General features: G+C 47.2%; 1 protein-coding gene and 1 long non-coding RNA gene across 5 annotated transcripts; one reads left to right on the top strand and one right to left on the bottom strand.

The window, feature by feature from the left end:
- Positions 1-1194: 1194 nt before the first annotated feature.
- On the top strand, positions 1195-7186 carry LOC106828835 (uncharacterized). Its single transcript, XR_011494286.1, has 6 exons — positions 1195-1303; positions 1444-1588; positions 1775-1837; positions 2884-2994; positions 4971-5082; positions 7049-7186. It is a non-coding gene; the product is annotated as an uncharacterized lncRNA (long non-coding RNA).
- CEP20 (centrosomal protein 20) lies at positions 5084-20764 on the bottom strand. 4 transcript variants are annotated; one of them, XM_014837609.3, is made up of 6 exons: positions 20637-20764; positions 17717-17914; positions 14944-15028; positions 10498-10634; positions 6714-6823; positions 5084-6184 (listed from the first exon to the last, which is right to left on the bottom strand). In XM_014837609.3, the coding sequence occupies exons 1-5, from the start codon at positions 20662-20664 to the stop codon at positions 6747-6749; spliced, it is 525 nt and encodes a 174-aa protein (XP_014693095.2). In that variant the 5' UTR covers positions 20665-20764; the 3' UTR covers positions 5084-6184; positions 6714-6746. The 4 variants fall into 4 exon arrangements, with proteins under 4 accessions (XP_014693095.2, XP_070340980.1, XP_070340979.1 ...); XM_070484879.1 differs by having other exon boundaries at positions 17717-18195; positions 20637-20685; XM_070484878.1 differs by lacking the exons at positions 5084-6184; positions 6714-6823; positions 10498-10634 and having other exon boundaries at positions 14940-15028.
- Between the last annotated feature and the right edge of the window lie 2048 nt (positions 20765-22812).

Here is a 22812-nt window from a genome sequence, read left to right as displayed (position 1 = left end):
CGGGGGCGGGGGGCGGGAGGGTCCCGCGCGCGCGCTCCGCAGCGCCCCCTGCAGGCTCGAGGGGCGCGGCGGCGGGCCGGCCCGGGGGCGCACCTGCGGCGGCGCTCGGGGAGGGGGGCGCCCGGGGGCGGGGCGTTCCCGGCAGAAGCCGGCGGGCCGGGGTCTCACCCCGAGGCTCCGGGTCCCTAGAGAGAGGGGTCAGCGGCCAGCGGGGATGCTTGAGAATGTCTACCCTGAGTCAGTTCCAGTTTTAACCGCTTCCTCCCCGTGGGAAGAAGAGCCGTGGGTCTGAGTTGACCCCTCCCCGCCGCACTCCCCAGTTTCTTCGCCTCCTACTGGCTGGAGAGGGCGCCGGCCAGGCCGCATGAAGGGTGGGGAAAGGGGATTTTTTGAACCCTGCAAAGTGTAGGGCAGGAGCCCCCTCGACGGCTGGGAATGGTGCGGGAAGGGGAAGTTTTTACTTTTCCCAACTTGCCATCCCATCTCCACCCACAAGCAAAAAAAAAAAAAAATCACTCGGTTGTGATTTCAGGCCCCGGGGGGCTCCCTTCGCTGGCTGCGTGACCTCAGGCTGCTCATTTCCCTTCTCTGAGCCTCAGGGTCCGCAGCTGGGAGATGGGTGTGCGCGTGATAAGGATGGAACGTGCAGGGTGCGTGTCAGGATGCAACGAGAAGGTGGGTGCGACGCCGCCCTTGCAAGTTCCCTGCCACGGTCCCTCTCGCCTTGCAAGGCTTTCTTGCAAGGGAAGCAGCCGCCTGGAACTCCACTGTCTCTCTCCCTCTCAGGACCGCTTCTTTCCCTGTCTGTCTGTCCCTCTCCTGCATGTCTGACACGGCATCACCGTTTCCTTCTGTTCTGTGCTGCCTTTTTGGGGTCACTCTGTATGTCTCTGTCACTCTGTCCATCACTGTCTCTCTCTTTTCCTCTCCCGTGTGTCTCCCCCTGTCTCTGGCCCCTGTGTCTCTGTGTCTCTCCCGTGTGTCTCCCTCTGTCTCTGGCCCCCGTGTCTCTGGCTCCGGGTCCCTCTCCCGCGGTCACACGCACGCACACAGGCCATAAAAGGAAGCCGCGGTGGGGGCTGGCGCCGCGCCAGGCCGGGACCCGGGGCAGCCCCCGCGCGCCCCGCCGCCTGCGCTCCCTCCCGGGCGGGCGGACCGGCCCGCAGGCGTCCCCGGCGCATACCAGCGGGGCGCCGCTCCCCTGACTAAATATGGTGCCGCGCGCGCCTCCGGCCGGGCCGCGGGCGGGCGGGGAGGGACCTGCCTCCGGGCCGCGGGGCTCCGGGCTCCCTGCAGCCAGAAGGTTAGGGGGATGCGGAGCCCCTTGCCAGGCTCTGCGCTTGGCACACCCCCATCTTATCCAAAGAACCCTCCTGACCACCAGGCAGGGGATGCGCGGGTGTGGGGGTGGGGGGGGTCTTTATTAATACCCCCATTTTGCAGGTGAGGAAACCGAGGCCCCAGAGGGGTGGAGAGATTTGCGCAAGCTCTCCGTGGGACGGGAGCCCTCCACTGCCATCGTTCACTTCCAGAGACTTTGAAGGGAAAGGCCCAGAACTGGCCTTGAGGCTGAGAACCGGTTTCTAAGGTTAGATGACTGGGTTTCAGTCTGCCTGTGCCACTTTCGAGCTGTGTGAGCAGGGGCAAGTCACTTGAGCTCTCTGCGCCTCGGTTTCCCTGTCTGGAACATGGGAAGAACGGCAGTTATGCTTGACTGTACATAGTCCTTGAAGGCGATCCGCGTAAATGAAGGTATTTCACTGCTTCGTCTTAGCTGTTGTGCTGCTCAACCAACGGGAGACCGAGTGGAGCTGCACCAGGCCTCGGGGACAGGATGGTGAGTGACAGCCTGTCCCGCCACGGCGTTTGCCTGCAGGCTCCCCGTCCCCTCTGCAGAGCCTGGAGCTCAGACCCTCTGGGTCCCTTCCTCGTCCTTCCAGCAGCAAACTCACCTGGTTTTCCCCTGTGCACACGCAGGCCAGGCCCGGCCACACTGCAGTGGGCCTAAAGCAGAGTCAGAAGCCAGGATTGAGCTGGCTGGCGAGGGCAGGGGGACAGCTCCTTGGGAAGTGATGAATGGGCTACCTCCCCACGTGCCTTTTAACGTCTCCTCTGTAAAAGGAGTGGAAATTGCCCCTGCCTTAGGACAGGAATGGTGTGGAGCAGAGGACGCCGGCAGGGGAAACTGCGGTGATCGCCACCTTCCCATCCTGGAAAGATAACGCAGAGCCGGCCGTCAGAACCCAACTTGCTGGCATTTTCACCAGAAGCAGTGACACTGGCACTTCCAAGAGGGTTGCACGGGCTTCTTTAAAGAAGCTGGCAACTTTTAAGAGAGAATCATTCTAACAGATGATTAATAAGGAGACTTTATAACAAACACTGAATTTGACTGCATTCTCTTCCCTAATCCTTATCACCACCGTAGGAAGTGGGCACTTTACATTTCTCAAGGGAAAGCACAGATGCTCAGAAGCCTGCCTCAGCCCCCTTCCTGGGTTGGTAAAGGTGCCAGCACACTGGAAGGGCTTACATAAAGCATCTCAGGCCTTTCTGGTACACTCTGGAAGCACCCGGGGACAGCATGTGCACCTAACAGTCAGTCAGTACACATCTGTCTGATGCAGAAGCTCTGATGTTCGCATTGTTATAACTAAATCAGACGCCTCCCTGTTATTTCTCATGGCTCAGAAAGCCAGTTATTTTAAGAGGGGGGGGGGGAAGTTACTTACAAAAATGTTCCTTTGAGAGCTGTCAAGTCCACTTCCTTGGCACTCTTTCCTGGGAGGCCCTGGAACGGGAGTTTCCATGAACTCATGGAACAAGATGGCAGAGGGGAATTTCTCTCGTGGAGTCTTTTTTTTTTTTTTTTTAATCAAATAGGTTTGTATTTGCTACTGGCTTCAAAAAGCTCCAAAGTGTGACATCCTTCACCTTTTAGTAATATCAAAGACTGGTTCCAAGCATGGTTTCTTCCTGCACGTGCTTCCCAAGGTAAGTATTTAAATGTAAGTATTTCGAAGTGTCTCTGCACTCAAGTCACCCAGCCCAAGATTCACACAGGACTTCGCCTCCTTGTGAATAAAGTGACACCGATCCCGACCAGAGCAAGGCTCAGCCCCAATTCTCTTGCGCAGAAGGACTCCATGTCATTCGTGTTGGCCCCCACGCGTCTCCAGGTCCAATACTGCATGGCACGGTTGCCTGCAACGCGCTCTGTCCCTCACCAGTTTCCAACTCTAACTCCTGATTCTCGCCCTCTATCAGGAATGGTCCTGCAATTCTCAGTAAAAACAAAACTAAACATAGTCTTACCGCGTGATCCAGCAAGCCACGCTCCTCGGGATTACTCAAATGAGTTGAAAGCTTCTGTCCATACTAAAACCTGCAAACAGAGGTTTATAGCAGCTTTATTCATAACCGCCAAACCTTGGAAGCAACCAAGGTGACCTTCGGTAGGTGAACAAATAAACAAACTGTGCTACATTCAGGTGATGGAATGTTATTCAGTGCTAAAACGAACTGAGCTATGAAGCCATAAAGACATGGAGGAGCCTTAAATGCATATCACTAAGTGAGGGTCGCCAGTCTGAAAAGGCTGCACACTGTATGCCTCCAGCTATGTGACATTCTGGAAAAGGCACAACTGCGGAGACAGTGAAAACATCAGTGGCTGCCAAGGGTTGTAGGAGGGAGGGACGACCAGGTGGCGCACAGAGGACCTTTAGGGCAGTGAAGCTACTCTGTCCCATCTATGATGGCATATGCACGTCACTGTCCACCGTTCAAACCCACAGAACGCACACCTGGTGCGAACCCTAATGGCAACCGGGAGCTTTAAGGGATAACGATGTGTCAGTGCAGGCTCACCAGTTGCAGCAAATGTCACACCCTGGGGGGGGGGGGACGCTGACAGTGGGGAGGCTGTGTGAGCGTGCGGGCAGAGGGGATACAGGAAATCTCTGTACTCTACGTTCCATTTCGCCAGGAACCTAAAACTGCTCTAAGAAATAGTCTACTTTTTTAAAAAGGTAGTTTTACCTTGCTCTCATTTCTAAAAAAAATTACTGAAGAGCACACAATCTTTGCACGATGGTTGTTAACAAAGATCCAATACCATGCAGCTGAGCAGCATGGTCCTAAATGCCTTTAAAGGCATATTCTCCCGAATGTTAATCCTTCATGTACACTTGGCTTTAGGTGAAAAGAACACATCAAATGTTACATAATCATAGAGGCACGTGAGTCATATACAAATGTGTTCTTGCACATAATTATAAAGCTATTAGTGTAGTCTATGCAAACATGCATGCTAAGCTGAAATTTATCATCTTCAGAAGCCACCTCTGCTCTATGAGCTTTTAGATTGCCCAAGTTGAAACACACACTTTTCCTAAATTCCTCTTTAGTTCCAACTCCCATCCTGTTTGTGTGTAAATCCAAATTTTCTCCTAAAATTTCTCCTGCATTTCTGGAAGATAAGGTCTCCCAACAACCCAGGAAAACCACCAGCAATGATGTACTAGTTTATGAGTTTGAGAATCCTTTGATGGGTCCTCTCTATTTATGTTTGTCATTTCTTTAAGTGAATTTTTAAATGTCTCAGCCTGTGCACTTTTTTAAACTACTGGATTATAAATTAATGAATGCTGTTCAAAAATCCCGAGCATATGAATTTCTAGAGCAGATTTTCTCAACCCAAGGTCCTCCTTTGTGGATAGTCCTAAAAATCTCATAGTGAGTATTTTGAAAACAAGTGGTTTTCTCTTTTCCAAATGTAAAAATGAAAAACTAAATATGCTTTTCAAGCCATACATGGCCCCACAGATTATGATACTGTCCCCCTGGAGACGACGCCACCCCCCACCCCTACCACGCTCTGAAGAACAACTGTGCCAGAGCAACAAGGCTGTGGCCAGGGCCCCGCCCATCAGAAGGCCCCTCCCTCAACCTGACTCCGTCTCCAACAGCCCGGGCCGCCCAGAGCCCCAAGGAGGCCTGACAACCACGTCCCAGCACTCCCGTGGCCCAGGTGCACATCTCTGATGACACGACAGCCATACAAACACCCTTTGCACAAAGGTGAGTTGCCTAAATGCTTTTTTATTAAATGATACATTGAAGGTATAAAAGTTGCCCGGGTATGAACAAGGTACAGCATAACGCATGCAAAAGCACTATGGACTACAGGGGACAATTCTGTTTAGCTCCTATTTTGAGGATTTTATGTCAGTGTCCAAAATGACAAACTCCAGCACCTTTTCTTAATCAAGTCCTGCAGGATTGCAGTTCCTGAGGTAAACACAGTGCCCAGTGCCGACACCCTTGGACGCAAGCCGAGATCTCTGAGAATTCAGATCTTCAGGTTCCCACGTGCAATACAGTGAAATTCAGAAGTGTAGTCAGCTACTGCAGACTTCACTAAAAGATGGAAATGAGCCCTTATAATGCTTCTACGGCTACCATGTCATTTACGCCCCTCAACAGGGCCTCTCAAAATCCTCTGACTTGTAAAGTATGGTTTAAGGGGACTTATTTAATAATGTTCTGCATTCAGATAAAAATCCTTGGTTAATCTTTAAAGACTGAACACTGACTAGCACAAACATACAGTCAGGAGTTTCAATCATTTCCAAAGGCAACACCCTGACGAGAATGCTCATTTTACCACTACAGCCCTGCCCACGTGCCCGTGGAAACGTTTAGGCTGAATGCTGTCGGTGCTCGGGGGGCCCAAGCTTTGTTCTCAGTCTACCCTGTGACTTCCGGCCATCGGGCGCCGTCTGCCGTGACAGTCAGTGGTCTTCAGTGACATCAGCCTGTAGACTCCACATTATAAAAATGTCTTAATAAATATCAGAGCAGCATTTGAGAGAGAGCACTTAATATTGTTCTATCCGAAGAATAAAAATGGATGTTTAATAAGACTTTCGGAGCCCAAATAAGCAGGGGTGGGCCCTGTGCAGCTCGTGCTGTAAGTGTCCGACGGGCGGCCACGTGAGGCTTAGACAATGCCATCTTTGAAAAGGTGCTTTCTGGTATCTCGCCTAAAGCCTGTCTCTTCATGCTTATCCCACATTCTTCACGATAAAATAAACTCTTTGTTTTACTTACAGTAAAATTAAAAGAATTATTTCCCTCTTTACGTTTTAATTAAATCTTCCAGGAGAAGAGCCAAAACGGTCTAAGGAAAGAAAAGTACATTGTTAAGTTCAAGTGCAGATAGTATTTCAGATATTTAAGTCTAATTATAAATGGTTATCTGAAAAATAGCTCGTCAGAAAAAAACCAAACTTTATAAGAACTAGTTTTTTCTGGCTTTAGTGTTCTTTTAAATGTTTTTTTAAACATGAATTAATTTTCCTACAAATCTACCTAATTCCGGCCTGAAGGAAATTTAACTAATGTGCCATGTTAAAGGGCAGAGCATACGGCTATAACGACCGGGAGGGGTTTTTTTGAAGAAGGTACAGAGTACTGAAACGTCCTTTCATTTCTCACACGTTTCACAACCTTTAAAATACTTCCTAGAAACAATCCATTTTCTTTCAAGCCAAATCCAGTAAGTAGACGACACAGTTGGCTTTTATTCAGAAATGCAGTAAAACACGAGGGGCTAAATGTTTTTCAGAAACTCAAGTTTCTACAAAGTGCAAGCGCTAGTGATGCATTTTGGTCATGCTGGGAGAATAAATAAGTTATTGACTACATACAATTTTAAGATAAAAGATGCCCCAATGGAAACGTCATCGCTTCACGGCTGGAGAGACAGGAGGCTCTTCGATGTCAGCGCTTGTCCCCTTCCCCTTTCTTCCGAGGCCGTCTGCAATCGAGAGAAACAAATGTTAATACCTACCCCAAGCTAAAGCAGGCAAAAGGCAGACACATCTACGTCTATTTTAGGATGTTATATAGTTAATATGGTGCGAGTTCTTTAGATGGCTTAGGACAGAAAAAACTCCCTCTCTTTCAAATTCTAGTGAGGAAGTCAGACGTGGCGAGTATTAGGGCCTCAGTAACTATCCGAGCGTCTCTCGACTTTATCCAGTGACCAGAGTCCTCCTGGAGCAAGCCCACGTGTTCGCAGTTACCAACTTCTCCTCATTACACGGCAGGAAGGGGGTTCGCAAGACAGGAGGCCGTGTTCCACCAGCATTTCAAGGGCTACCGAAGGTCTTCGACTAAAAAGGGGGAAAACACCTTTCCTCAAACAGCAGCGCCTCCCAGCAGCACCCTCTTGTGGCAGGAGGAACCAGCACAGCTGACATCTCCCCAAACCAGACAACTGGCTAAGAAACTGCAGAAAACGTTCTTCAGCCCAAAAGAAAACCACAAGCTTCAGAGAGTGCGGACACCCACGGTGCTCCGGCAGCAGTAGCGGAGGGCCCGGGCACAGCGCTCCATTTCTCTGTCCCGGGGACAGGGCAGAGGGCAGGAGCATTCTAGACCAAAACCACCTACAAGACTTCACATCCAATGCGACAAAAACGCCAGGCCCAAACGAAATTCCTGAGGAAACGCGAACCCCCAGCTCTCCAGTCACTTTTTACAACGGAAAAAACCACCTTTTTAATGACAATTTCGGTGACAGGAGAAAAAGAATACAAATTTAGACAAGTGGTAGAAATCTGCAATTTTTGCATCAAAAATGCACGCTGGATGTTCTTGTTCCAAAGACAGCTTGATTCTACGGTCTTATCAGTCGGCAGCAGCTGGTCATCCTCATCAGTAATGTAAAGTGCTGCGACTACTACGGGTCTGAACATGGATGACGATCGACTCCCTCAATTTTAGGCAACTTTGCTGCCAGGAGAAAATTGACAACATCCTTAGGACATAAGCCTTTTAGGTTTTCTAGGAAAGCGTTACAGGAAAGTGCCGCTATGTTTGCAGGCACTTCCTCAGAGACGCGCATAAAGCTGAGCTGATGATGATTCTATGATAAAACACCTGGTCTTTGACGTCCAGCCCCCAATGTGACATGCACTGCTCACAGCCCTCAGGAACGGGCCCGCCTCCAAGGCGAGTGTGCTGTATGAACCGCCTGCGTTTCTCTCAGCACCGTGAAAGCTTGATGAAAGAAGGGCCTGCGTGCTTGGGACTTATTTTGAAATAAAAGAGAACCTGAGCGTAGGGTTTTCTACTTCAGCTGGATGAGCTTGCGTAGAGCTGAGATACTGTAATCGGAAGAATAACCATTTTACTATCTCCATAACCTTTTCAGGGTTGTCAGAACGTACGTATCCTCCGCACAGTAAGCTCGCGTTGAGAGGGGCAATGGAAAGCTTAGGTGTGTTCCTGGAACAGAATGCGGGTTTTGGCTGACAATTCTTCACAAGTTGTTGCACAGAGGTCACTACTGTGCCAGGAACATTTTTGATGATGGTGAAAAATACTGTGCACAATCCCTGTCCCTCCCCTGTTGGATCAGCAGTCATGCTCACGGGGCCTTCCAGGGCCTTCCAGAGCTTTACTGACCTGAGCTCAGTTCTCTGACGGCTCTGGCACCTGATCCGTGAAGGACTCACAGTAACCACGGCACTCTCGAATTCTCTCTCATTCTCCATCTCTCCCCGCCACCCAGCCCCTGCGGTGTAAGCCTACCCAGTAGCTAACCTGCTCCTTTCATCTCAGAAGAACAGAGTTCGGTTAAGAAATACTCGGTTACTTACAATTTTCTTACTAGTCATTAGCCATGAATATTAAGGAGATTGATTATAAAAAGCTTACAAACCAGGAAAGTTCTTTCTCAAGGTTATTTTTCCTGATGGGACTGAAAATACCGATGTCGTGGGTTTGCTGTGTTAACAAGTGTTAACGTGTACAACACCCACTGGTGACAATGAAACAGAGAAACTGGTACTGTCACATATTCTTCCTAAGAACGTAAACTGGTCAAGCCTTTTTGGAGGGGAAGTAGACGATATCTACTATGTTTTTAACGTGCATAGGCTTTGAATCAGTAATTCTGCTTCTAGGACAAGAGAAGCACTTGTGAGGACAAAGAAGTAATGCTACTCTGCAGTACTGTGAAAGCGAAACATTAAAAACATATAGAAGTGCGTCAGTAAAGAGCGATCAGCAACATGACGGAACACTACACGAAGTTAAGAGCGGGGCAGAAGGAGATACGCATATACTGACAATTGAAAAAGGCAAATTATAGGGTAATACGTACAGGAACAGTGCATACACATTTACATACACAGAAATAAGTCCTGAAGGATGCCTGCCAAGCTGCTAACACTGGTACCCTCCACAGAAGGGAGGAAAATCGGGGAGTTAGGGAGAGACAGGAAGTGAAAAGGAGAAAGGGAATTTCACATTATATTACTTGAATGTTTAGAGATTTACTCGTGTACTTGTGAGTTTGGTTTTGTTTTTTAAGTACTTGCCAAATAGTAGACACTAATGGCAGTTCCTTACCAATCCCTGGAAAGAGAACTAGGGAAACTTCTCAATAGTTTGTAAGCTATGGAGGAAGTGTAGAGGAATGGCGATCGAAGGTGCTGATTCTGCTAAAAATGGTCAGCTGCAGGCTTTCGATGAGTCACCGAAACTTAGTGGCGGTTTTCTCCCCTGTAAAGTAAGTAGGTAGGAATGATGTCTTTCCCCCGTTCCATCAGCTCGGAACTCTAAGATACATAAAAGGATAACTCCTCGTGCAGTCAGAATTCCCCTCCGAACGGGGTCTCCCTGACTCACAGATATTTCACCTTCAGATTGGAAGAGTCACAGCAAATATTCAACGTGATTAACACTGCTCACAGATGTTTAGGAAAACCACAACAGGCAACTGGCATTTTAGATGTTTCCTAAAAGTGTATCTCAACATTCAAGCCTGATATGTGTTCCGATAATGACTGCCTGCGCCCACCCATGACAGCCCTTAAAAAGAGATCAACCCTCCACCGCAGTTGGAAACAGTGAGCCGCAAACCACTCAATTTGGGTTATCAAATTGGAATCCTATTGCTGATGTAATCAAAACAACTGAAAAGCCACTTAGTGAGCGTTCTGAAAGGAATATGGGTGATTTCCTAAGGATTCGTTATTTGTAGATCACCACCACCAAAAAACACCCTGAAAATGCACGAGACACACACACCTGTGACTTCTCCCTCTGTGTTCAGGAATTTTGCCTTTTTTCAGGCTTGGAGAGGAAAAAAATGCTGACTGGATAAAAAGCTGTTTATTCAGTATGATAAGGATCTAAGCTGCTCCAATGAGTACAAATTTATGTGAAAATCAGCTTTTTCAATGCTTCTGTATAGAAATTATATTTCAGAATTTTGTCATCATCCTCCCGTCTCCCCCCAAGATTCTCTTTCCAAAAAGCATTTTTTTGGAGGCTCAGTAACACGGGCCAATTACATTAGATATAAGCGAAATTAAACCATGTTGCAAAAGCTCAGGAAAAACTACTCCAAAGATAAAAACAGAGACAAAGAAAATATAGCTGCTGACAGCTCAATGATAAGTCTCAGAAAACTCATACCCATTTTCTTCCTTCCACTGGGTTGTCTGCCAAGCTCTGGGTCTGAAGGCTGAAGTGAAGACCCTTTTAGAAATGTATTTGGGACGTCCTCCTTAGTTCCATGCAACAAATGAGCTAAAATCCTGTATAAAAGAGGTCTAGAGCAGAAGAAAACCAAAATCAATTAAATTTGCATAAACAGTAAAAGCTTAAAACATCTATTTTTTAAAAGGTAGCCTCTGACACCAAAATGACCAAGTAATTCACTACACTTAGAAGAAAAAGGTTGCAGGGTTGGCCTGTGGCCTAGTGGTTAAGTTGGCATGCTCTGCTTGGGCAGCTCAGGTTTGGTTCCCGGGTGCCAACCTATGCCACTTGTCAGCAGCCATGCTGTGGCGGCAACCCACATACAAAATAGGGGAAGATTGGCTCAGATGTTAGTTCAGGGTGAATCTTCCTCAGCAAAAAAGAAAAGAAAAAAGTTGCATGGTTATTATCCAAATTGCAAACTGTTCATGCTTTTTTAAATTTAAAGAATAGCATTTAACTCTAAAGACAATTTAAAACTCAGAGAAAACATGTCAACAACTTAAACCTCATCAAAAGTGACATATAATTTCAATGAATGCACAGAAATTCAGCTTTTAAACTCTCAAGTCCAGTATAAGATTTCCCAGTACCTAACACGTCTGATACACAACAGGTATTCAATACACACTTACTGGACTAATAAATCCTTGTCTAGAAAAGGTCTTATGTCTCGAGAGCCAGGCTGCCTGGGTTCAAATCCTGGCCTTACTGCTTGACCCTAGCAAGATTCTTAACCTCCCCAGCCTCACAAATGTCTCTCCCTCTATAACTGAGGGTAAGTGCAGTCCTTACCTCATAGGGTAGTTATGGACTAAATGAGTCAATAAATGTAAGTGTTTAGAACTCTGCTGGCATAGATTAAATGGTGTATGAATGTCAGCCATACAGGAGTTGAGTAATAACTAGTATTTAAAAAGCTACTTTACAGTTTATGAAACACTCTACCCACTCTTCACTTTATCCTCACCCTGTGATGTCATAATCGTCACCCCCAATTCATAAATGAGAAACCCACAGCTCAGCAAGGATTTGCTAGAGATCCCCTTCGATAGTAAGGGAACAAACTCTCTACTTGAACCCCAAGCTGCATCGTCTTCTCCTCCCCGTGTGCTGCCTGGAGATCTGCATCAGCATCCCTGCACGAATGGAAGCTGCTCTGCTGACAATAAAGACCGCAACAACAGAAATGCCTTCCTTGGTTTCCAACCTCATAGATGAAAACACAATTTCACGGGTTTTTTAAATTTTTGAGATATGCACTTATTCGCAGGTGTGATGGTTTAAAGTGCCACATTCCTTTCCCTTCCAAAGGGTGGAGCCTGACTGCCCTCCCCTGAGTGTGTGCTGAGCCCACTTCTAATGGACTAAGACGTTAGGTGACAGCCCTGTGCAACTTCAGAGCCTAGGTCGCCAACGGCACATGGCTTCCTCCTGCCTTCTCTCTTGGCCACTCTCTCCGGGGGAAGCCAGCTGCCCTATGGAAAGGTAGATGTGGCAAGGAGCTGACCTCCTGGAAGCAGCCGTGTGAGGGAGCACGTGGAAGTGCATCCTCCGGCCCCAGCCAAGCTTTCAGAGGGCTGCATCCCTGGCAGACATATAGCTACAATCCCACAAGACGCTGGGCAGGACCACCCAGAGAAGCCGCTCCCAGGTTCCTGACCACAGATAACAAATGTTTCCTGTTTTAAGCCACCAAATTCTGGGGTAATCTGTTATGCAGTAATAACTAACTGCATCCCGAAGCCATCTGTCCATACCACCGGGAGAGGAAGTTTCTCTATTTAATAAATAAGATGCTTCAATTCTTATGACAGCATCATCCAGAAATATAAAATAGGTCTCTTTGCCTACTTTAAGCCAATGTTTCCCAAAGTGTTAACTGGTTCAAGATTTTTAAATTTAAAAAATTTTACTTTTTAAATTATCATACAATAAAATTGACTTAAGATTTAGACATCTTAAAATGTTATTAGAAAGTATATAACTAGCACGTTTAATCTGCAACTTCATGGATATTAAGGTTTCTTTTTAAAAAAACAGAAGTTGAAAAAAATTTTTTTAAAGGACAGCCTCACAATACTTTATTTGTAATTCTGAAACACAAAAACTCGAAAACTAATCTTGTTCATAAATTGGCACAAATTCATTTGGTGGTGGGGCCTGCCCTAACCTAAGGCTATTCTAGACTTCATCCTGCTTTGTGTGGCAATGCCTCAGTTTCACAGGAAATACAACGTGACCGTGGAGCACTACTCGAGAGTCCACCGGAACATACACTAGTGTTTGCCATACGGACCACAGGACTCTTTAGAATCTGAAAACTTTCCAATGGAAATGTTTTAGGACAAAGCTCTCATTGTCTTGTAGAAAGCAAACTGCTGGCGGAGTGAAGCGTAAGCTGGAAAAGAAAGTGAGTGCAGACAGAGAACCCAGACAGCTGGCTCCTGAACAGCACAGCGCAGGGCAGGGGAACCGATAGGCGGGCTGCAGAGGCACAACCAAGGGACCGGCAACATGAGTGGTGAGAAATGAGACCAAGCCAGAACCTATGTGGACTCTGAGTTTAGACCTGAATGGCTGCAGGAGGAACCTACGAGGGGTTTGAGGAGATGAAAATAACAGATGGCATGTTTGGACACACTGAGTTTGAGATGGCAGCAGAAAGGGGGGCCCACAATTCAGGAGATCTGTCAGATTTAAGGCAGAGCCACCCGCACGGAGGCGTCATTACAGACTCCAGAATACCTAGAAAAGTGGGCGGGGGGCAAGAAGTAAAGAAAGTTAAGGACAAAACTTAGGGAATGCCCACCATTTAAGGGAACCATAAAGGAGCCAATGAAGAAACTGAAAGAAAGACGCTGGCCGGTGGACCAGTACTTAGGTCCACGTGCTCTGCTTCGGTGGCCCAGGGTTTCACCAGTTCGGATCCTGGGAGCGGACATGGCACCACTTGTCCGGCCACGTTGAGGTGGTGTCCCACATAGCACAACCAGAAGGACCCACAAGTAGAATACACAACTATGTACTGGGGGGTGTTGGGGAGAAGAAAAAAAAAGAAGATTGGCAACAGATGTTAGCTCAGGTGCCAATCTCTTAAAAAAAGAAAAAGAGGGCCAGCCCCGTGGCCAAGTGGTTAAGTTCACGCGCTCCACTTCAGCGGCCCGGGGTTTCACCGGTTTGGATCCTGGGTGCAGACATGGCACTGCTCATCAAGCCACGCTGAGGCAGCGTCCCACATGCTACAACTAGAAGGACCCACAACTAAAAATACACAACTATGTACTGGGGGGATTTGGGGAGAAAAAGGAAAAATAAAATAAAAAAAAAGAAAGAAATGGAGAGCACCATTAGGGAGACAGGAAAATCAAGACAGTAAAGGGTCATAAAAGACAAATGACAAAAAGCGTTATGAGGAGTAGTCAATATTACAAAATGCTGCCGAAACTCAAGTGAACCTGAGCTTCTCAAATTGGAAATACATATACACACACACCCACTGATGGTGCAAGGGGCGTGGCACAAACTACAGGATCAAGGCTGCATATGACCGGAACAATTTTATATGAAGATTTGTGGGACAGCTAAATTTAATTGGTGTGTCATTTAAAACATCTTTAGGGTAAAGCAACTATACCACGAAGTAGAACGAAAAAATTAATGAATTTTTAGAAAGAGAAAATGTGAGACTTCAAAGAAATTTCTTGCTAGAGGAAGGCAGCTTTGAGCTATGTTCTCAGGCTCCTACGTACAAATATTTTTGCCATTCAGGGATCCTCTGGAAAAAGTTTAAGAAACACTGAAGTAGGAAAAGAACTAAGAACCTACTAGAACACAGTTGCTCTCCTTTTCAGGAGCACAGTTTCGGTATAAATGGTGAGGGGAGAATTTAAGCGGCAAAGAGAGCAAGAGAGGGTGCGCTAACAAAATGAGAGCAGAGGGCTGCTTTTCCCCAAGCTGGGGGTAACAGGAGAGGGCGCAGCAGCTCAGGGCTGGGAGCTGCCCGGGGTTTTGGAGGGGATCTCTGAGGACGTTCCTAAGGGGAAGTAAAGGAAGCAGCGGGGAAGAAGAGTTAGATGTGAGAAAGAAAACAATTACGGGAACAAAGCCTCAGGAGAAAAACAGGGACGTATCAAAGAGCCAAGAGGAGCGACCCTGAGAAACAAGTCGGGCCAGGGTCCTCGGAAACCAGGGGTTTTCACGTAAGAGCAGAGGCCCCGTCTGACTCGTTCCCAGCTGCACGCGCGGGATGTAGGGCTGTGCTAGACACACTAGACCCAAAGAAATACTTGCTGAATGAAAATGAACTAAACCCACCAGCATGTGACTAGGGCTCCGATACAACGTCCGAAAACTTATTTTCAAACAAAAACTGCTTACACTGAATCATCCTTTGATTCTTCAAACGCATTCAGTTCACGGAGAAGAAACTGTCTGTCCAAAGGAACTACAGGTTGACCAGATTCTGGAGGAAAAATCACGAAAACACTGAGTCTTTATTAATCTAAAAAGCAAACATGATTTTGATAAGAACCACACTTACCAGGTTGTGCACATTTTTTCAGATTTTAGAAGAATGATGATGGCACATATCAAGGCGGGCGTAGCTATGTGTGATTTTATGACTTTCAAAATATCTCTTTTGTTAAATGTGTACCTTAACACAGTTTAACACAAATTCATTTTTTGAATCTGCCAATTTTTGGTTGGGAAGATACTGTTTCTGCACACTAGACTTCAGAGGTCTGTTTTCTAGGAAGGCTGTAAATTAAACACATGACAGTACTGATACCCATTTGGTGGCAATAATTCTCAAAGCGAAATTAACCCTAAAATGAAGCGCTGGCGAGGATACAGGGCCACCGGAACTCTCACACTTTGCTGGGAGGAGAGCAAAATGGTAGGGGCGCTTCAGAAAAGAGTCGAGCCATTTTTATAAAGGTAAGCGTACACTTAGCACACAGCTCAGCAATCCACTCTTGGCTCTTTACCCAAGAGAAACGGGAACATGTTCACGCAAAAACTTGTACGCGAATGTTTATGGCAGCTTGATTCACAATGGCTAAAAACTAGAAACAACCCAAATGGCCATACAACGGAATGCTATTCAGGGGCAAAAACAAGCACGGCTGCATCGCAAATGCATCATGCTAAGTGAAAGCAAGCAGACTCAAAACATACATCCCGTATGGTTTCACTCATACGACATCCTGGAAAAGGCAAACGACAGGGACAGATAACGACAGGTCCCTGGTTGCTAGGGCTTGGGGATAGGCAAAGAAGTTGACTACAAAGGGGCACACAGAATTTCTGGAGGTGATGGAAATGTTCTGTGTCGTGACTGTGACTGTGGTGGTAGTCACACTACTGTGTGCATTTGGCAAAGTCCACAGGACTATGGACTATATACTAAAAAAGGTAAACTACATTGTCTGTTAATTATACCTCAATTTTTTAAAAAGCCAAGACACTTCAAATGAAACTTGACTACTGTCGCTCTATTTCATTCTAGGGAAGCCCAAGTCAAGACACCTAATGAACGATATTTTCATAATTTTCTTCTCTCTGAGTATTAATGGTAGTATACAGCCAGCCTTGGTGGTCTAGTGGTTAAGATTTGGTGCTCTCATTGCTGCGGCCCAGGTTCGCTTCCCAGTCAGGGAACCACACCATGGTCCACTGGTCGTCATACTGTGGCGGCTGCGTGTTGCTGTGATAGTGAAAGCTATGCCACCAGCAGGGTCACCCATGGTGGACAGGTTTCAGCAGAGCTTCCAGACTAAGACAGATTAGCAAGAAGGACCTGGCCACCCACTTCCAAAAAAATTGGCCATGAAACCCTATGAACAGCAGCGGCGCACTGTCCAACACAGTGCCAGAAGGTGAGAGGATGACACAAAAAGACCGCGCAGGGTTCCACTCAGCTGTACACAGGGTCCTAGGAGTCAGAATCAACCTGATGGCACTAACACCAACAAGGGTATTACACAGCCATCTATAACAGACTGAGGAAAGTGGAAATAGTGATAATGAAGATCCTGAAACCAAGATAAATCATCAGTTTTTATTCAGTTAAGATATATGCTTAATATTAAATAAAAGAAAGTTCCAGCATCACAAATAAAGAATTCATTCTCTTCCAAAATCTACTTCGTGATCTCTTTTCTTTGACAAGGCACATCTCCGAGGCATGAGACGGTCTGAAAGCACAGAGTAAACTTAAACAAGGGAAGCGAGTGATGGACACGTGAGGCCCTTCTGCTCCATCCCCCCCCACCTCCCCCCCCCAAGACGTAAAGCCTACCTTGACTATTGCGCATCTCCTTCCCCGCTTTTACTGTCTTTCTGAAGAAGTAAATGTAACCGATACAGTACATTTCTCCTTAACTGCACGCCCCCTCCCCCAGTACCATTTCTCTCCCTCCCATCACTAGAGCCAGTCTGGAGTTCACCTTCTTAAGCCTTTTTAAATACCATGCTTTTACATACATTTGTAACCAATACAGAGTAGCAATACTCTGAGGCTTTACTGCCATTGTTGTATATTTTTTAATAAAGAATATAGACACAGGGGCTGGCCCTGTGGCCAAGTGCTTAAATTCACGTGCTCTGCTTCAGCAGCCCAGGGTTTCGCCAGCTTGGATCTTAGGTACAGACATGGCACCACTCATCAAGCCATGCTGAGGTGGCATCCCACATAGCACAATGAGAAGGAACCACAACTAAAATATACAACTAGGTACCAGGGGACCTTGGGGAGAAAAAGGAAAAATAAAAATCTTTAAAAAAAAAAAAAAGAATATAGGCATTAAACCTGAGTGTGTGTACATTTTTCAAGCATATACAAAGAAAAAGACTGGCAGCAAACGGCATAAAATGTAAACTGTTTATTCTCAGCATCAGGAATTATGGATGATTTTTCAAAGTATGCACCTATTTACGTGCTTATTTAGTTATTTTTTGTCTCCTACGATACAATAAGCCTCTTGAGAATCTGTTCAAGGCATGGAAAGAGCCCGTGTGACTTTTCCGTCCCAGTCACTCCCATGGCACTGTTTGCTCATGGAATCAGCTTTCGGGGCTAGCCACTTCCGGAGAACTGGGGGAGGAGAGAAGCAGATTTCGTCCCGGGTGATTAACAGTAATGTCTTACCTGCCATGAGCACAGATGCTGTATACTTATATTTATTGAATTCCAAATACTCCCGAATTAATTCATTAATCAGAAGGTTCTCATGAGACAGCGGTGGCGGAGGTTCGCTTTCATCATCGAGGGCGTTGAAAACCTCAGCTCGAATCCTCGCTCTTAAATGCCCTAACACGCCTCTTTTTTCCAAGGTGTCCTTTAAAACTGTGAAATACAAAACAGGACCGCCTCAATTACAGGATAAGTTTTGTCATTCTGAGGCATGCTTTGAAGAAAAATGTTTCCAAGGTAAATGGCATAACGGCAGCTTTCAAATTAACATTGTGATGAACTGAACAATTATTGCACTAGCTGCCACAAAGCATGTTTGTAATGAAAAAGGAAGTTCCCAAGTTGCAATGGTTTACTCTTCTAACACACTCAAGCAAATTCGAGTTTATCCTTCCAACATCGTCGCTGTCCGCGGCTTTAGTCTCATGCACATTCTTTAGTGAGGAGAAAAGGGGACAGAATTACAGTCAGCACACTGGGACCTGAACTTAACCCCCCGTGTCTCATATATTTGCAAGAGTGTTTATCACTGCGGACCAGTTGCTGTGTGTCACTGAAAACCTCTGGTCCAGAAAGAAGATGACTAAAGATAACAAGGACACTCCATAAAAGGAAGGAATGTGTTCTTTTGTATAAAAACCTTTGATAGCCAGAACCCTTGGGGAATGGCCCATGATGACATAAGGGTGGGTTTTTGTTTTTTGGGTTTTGTTTGTTTTTTAACAATTATGAGCTAATTCCTTAAAACAGCAGGATTTTGAAATTTTCAGCCTGGTTAGAAATAGAATACGTGACCGGATCCCCGCCATCTAAGGGATCAGGGATACCCACGTTGAACGTAACCCAACTTCGTGATGAGCCCGGGGCACTATTACAAACATCAGTGAGTACGACGGTGAGATCTAGCTACAAATACCAGCAGGGATGAGGAGCGGCTGGGGCTGCATTGGCACCATCCCTTGCAGGGGTCTGGAACCTTCTTTTTCCAAATTGTCCCTAATGGCTAAAGAACAACTCCAGAGAATGGATACATCTCACCCACAGTGCCTAGAATACAGTAAGAGCTCAGTTAAGGCTTCTGAGGAGTATTAGCATACAAGTGCGGTATACTGCTACGCTGGAGTGAATATTATCTAATGCTGTACTGGGCCCTGCCAAAAACAACAGATCAGTACACCACAATAATGAACATTCATCAGGGGAGCCCAGCCAGCTTTGATCCAGGTAGGCGTAAATTTTTTAAGCTTTGATAAACAACAACAAAAATCTGGTCATACAATTAAAGAAATATGATCTAGACTAGCCTTTAACCTTTCTTCTTCTTTTTCAATCATCCCCTCCACCTTTCTGCAGGTAGGGGAGTATCGTTATCACCCAATCTGACTTGATAACAGGCCCATAAAAGGAAGGTACAGCCTTATCACGTTCTTGGGATCATAATTGAACCCCCGTTTCTAATTCCATCTTTGGAAATCAGATGGAGAGCTATTTTTCACTGGCGAGGATCCTGTCCCAGTCACTCTGTATTTGCACACAGCACAGCCTCAGACTCAGCAGAGAACTGAGAATTAACGAAGCTGGAGTTGGGAAACCTACCAGATCACCACCTCAGGCCTCAGCTGCCTTCTCCAACATAATGAGTTCCGCCTCTCAGACGCAGAACTAAGCGAGGCGGAAAAATGTCAAAGCGCTTATAAAAAGTAGAAGCCCATGAAACTTCCGATAATTGATTGGCAAACACATTTTCACTGGGTTTCTCTTGAACACAGAACATATTCAGAACTGGGGAATGCAGAAAACGCATAAGGGGCTCCCTATATCTGTGTAGGACGTGCCTGATCCAGAGAATTAAGCCTTCTTTTTGGGGCGCCATAGCATTTTGCCCTTCCCTCTATTTGCATGCTTAAAACCCCGTACCATAACGACTTCTTCAAAGAGGTTCTCAACCTGGCTTAGATCCCAAAGTGTCTTTAAACCCTCTGACGTTGCATGCAATACTGCATGCGACATGCATCTCCTGGGGAGAGGGCTTGCCCTTCGCGGGTCTGTTCCTGTGGATCACGGCATGCCTTCCGCAGGACTGTTCACCAGCCCGCGCCGCAAACACACGTTTACATCAATCCTTACTGAATTACATTCTCATGGAGATTCAACCCCCTCCCCGCCAAATCTCTAGGAATGATTGATTTCGACCGTAAGCTCCCTGAAAACCCGAACTGGTTTTGTTCATCGGGCATCAGTACCACCCAGGGATGAAGACCTGAGCTCTGGAGCAGCCCATCTAGCTTCTCCCTCTGCCTCTTTCTGGCTGAATTACTCGGGGGGAGCTAGTTCCCCTCCCACCACCACCTCGATTTCCTCGTCTGTGAAATGGGCACGGGGGGGTTCCACGGGATCAATGAGTTTCCACGGGGGCTGGGCAGGTCCGACGCGGGAGGCTCAGTCACCGAGAACTGGCCTTCCAGTCCCTGACACCTGCGTCCCGACGAACGCTGTGCCCATGTCATCAGCTCAAGGGCCCGCATCTTGGTGGAACTTTCCCGAAAAAGACAGGAGGCCGGCCAGGCGGCTCTCGACCTCCGGTGTTTCCCGATGGAAAATCGGGCCCCACCTCCCGTCGTCGGAAGGACCTAAGTAAATGGCTCAGGGTTGTGCCCAACCCCAAGGATGGCTGTGGGTCCTGTCCCCAGCCCTAAGGCTCTCCCCCGGCTGCGTCCGCAACAATGCGCCCGAGGCCCGAGGGGGGGGACGGCAGACCCTCAGGTGCCCCGGGAAGGCGGACTCCAGTGTTCCGCGCGCCCTCCCTGCTTCCCCTGCTCGTCACAAGCTGCAGGCCACACGCACTTCCCCCGCCAGCCTCCCCGCTTGCACTCACCGGCCTTCAGCTCGGTGACAGTCGCCATCTTTCAACCGCCGTCAGGGGCGCGCCGGGGCTGTGCCCACGCGCAGCCCCGCCCCGCTCCGTGATCTGTAGCCAATAGGCGCACCGCTCTCGCCCAGCCCAGTCCCGCCCCTCTCCGTGTACGCTCTCCGCGATTGGGTGGGTGGTGAATATACAGAGAGACTTCACCAATCAGCGAGCGCTCTAGGCGGGCCCTGCTGAGCGGGGACGGGGGCGGGTGGGAAAGGGGACGGCGGCAGGTTCAAGCCGCAACGCGTGGCTGCTGCTGGCGCCTTAGTGCTTAACTTCAGCCTGCCCATCCTTTCCTGATCTGCCCGCTGCTCTTCTGTGCAGCCCCAAGTACTCCTTGTTAATAGTCACCATGTATTAAGCCCGTTAAGAAGACTTGTTAAGACAGATTGCTGAGCCCCACCCCTGGAGTTTCTGATTCACTAAATCTGGGGTGAGGTCCGAGAATTGGGATTTTTAAATTCCCAGGTGATGCTGATGCGGCTGATCTGGAAATCACACTTTGAGAACCACTGTATTAAGTACTTCCTATGAGCCTGACACCGTGCTAGATGCTTGGCACATGTTCGCTCGTTGATCTCTCTATTATTACTCCCATTTGACAGACGAGGAAACTGAGTCTTTGATGACTGAAGAGACAAGATCACCGGCAAATGGTGGAGGTGAGGTTTGGATCCAGGCCTCTTGCTCCTCAAAGCCTGTTCTTTTCCGCGGGCGCTTAATACTGGTTGGTACACATAAGGAGCCCAAGAGCTATTTCTGAAAATAACCGATGGACGAATGAGCTCCAGCATCCCAAGGAAATGAAGAAAAAGGAACATGGGGATAACGTGTGCAAAACTGAGTGTGAAGTTCTCTGATTCCACTTATATTGCCAAGGAGGCCAACATCTGTGACCTAGATCCTAGAACACTGCCTTTTGCACTACTGGTCTCAGCCCAATGGTAGGTTTTGAAATCAATTTGTTAGTGGATCCCAATGAGCTTATTTTCAATTAAATGGAATTGAACAAATAGAAAACATAGAAGTATTGTGGGGCTTTTTTTTTGAAACTTCTTTTTTTGGTATATATGGGTGTTCTGGTGCCTGGTGTATTTCTTAAAGTGGGTGAGAGTCCAAAAAAGTTTGAAAGCAGTCCAGGCCCGGTGCCACAGCAGTTAAGTCCGCACGTTCCTCTTCGATGGCCCGGGGTCCGCTGGTTTGGATCCTGGGTGCGGACATGGCACCGCTCATCAAGCCATGCTGTGGCAGGCGTCCCACATATAAAGTAGAGGAAGACGGGCACGGATGTTAGCTCAGGGCCAGTCTTCCTCAGCAAAAAGTGGAGGATTGGCAGCAGATGTTAGCTCAGGGCTGATCTTCCTCAAGAAAAAAAAAAAGCCATTGTAATCTAGAGGAATCCAATTCCCATTCCAAACTAGATTAATTTTGACCTTAAATTACACGGATCTGTTCTGTAACCTTAGAAAGGTCCTATCCTGTCACATTTCCCTATTCTGTAAACCCCACAGTGCCTGAATTCCGGACCAGCATCAGAAGAGATTTATAAAGATTAACTAAAGTCCATAGGGAGAACCTTTCAGCGCTTCAGAGAAGAGTGTTCCTGAATAGATTGATGAGGAGCCCAGAGAGAGAGGCAGAAAATAATGTGATTGACGGCAGTGGTAATGATAGCATAGCTGATGTCCGCTGCCATGCTCTGTGTGTGGGCACTGCTCTAAAAGTTTTACTAAGTGTTCACCAAACACCCCATGGGGGAGGTAGATGCTCCCACAGCAGTCACTGAAAGTACAAAAACGTGTACTGAAATTGGGTAATACGGTGCGTTAGTGAGGATGTGGGGAAACAGGCTTTACCATACCTAGCTGGTAGGCGGGTAAGTTGGCACCACTTTCTCAGAAGGCTGTTTGTCAATATCAATCAAGCTTTCACACCCTTTGACCCATCAATTCTAGTTCTGACTGTATCTTACAGATATTCTCGCACCTAATCATGAAGGAGCCAGCCTGATGGTCTAGTGGTTAAGAATCAGCGCTCTCGCTTCCTGGGCCCCAGTTCACTTCTCGGTCTGAGAACCACACCACCGTCTATTGGTTGTCATAACGTGGCGGCTGCGTGTTTCTGTGATGCTGAAAGCTGT

This window comes from Equus asinus, chromosome 14 (assembly GCF_041296235.1).
Source record: "Equus asinus isolate D_3611 breed Donkey chromosome 14, EquAss-T2T_v2, whole genome shotgun sequence".
Lineage (NCBI taxonomy): Eukaryota > Metazoa > Chordata > Mammalia > Perissodactyla > Equidae > Equus > Equus asinus.
The sequence above is the reverse complement of the archived record's forward strand: the minus strand, read 5'-3'. Positions and strand labels throughout refer to the sequence as shown.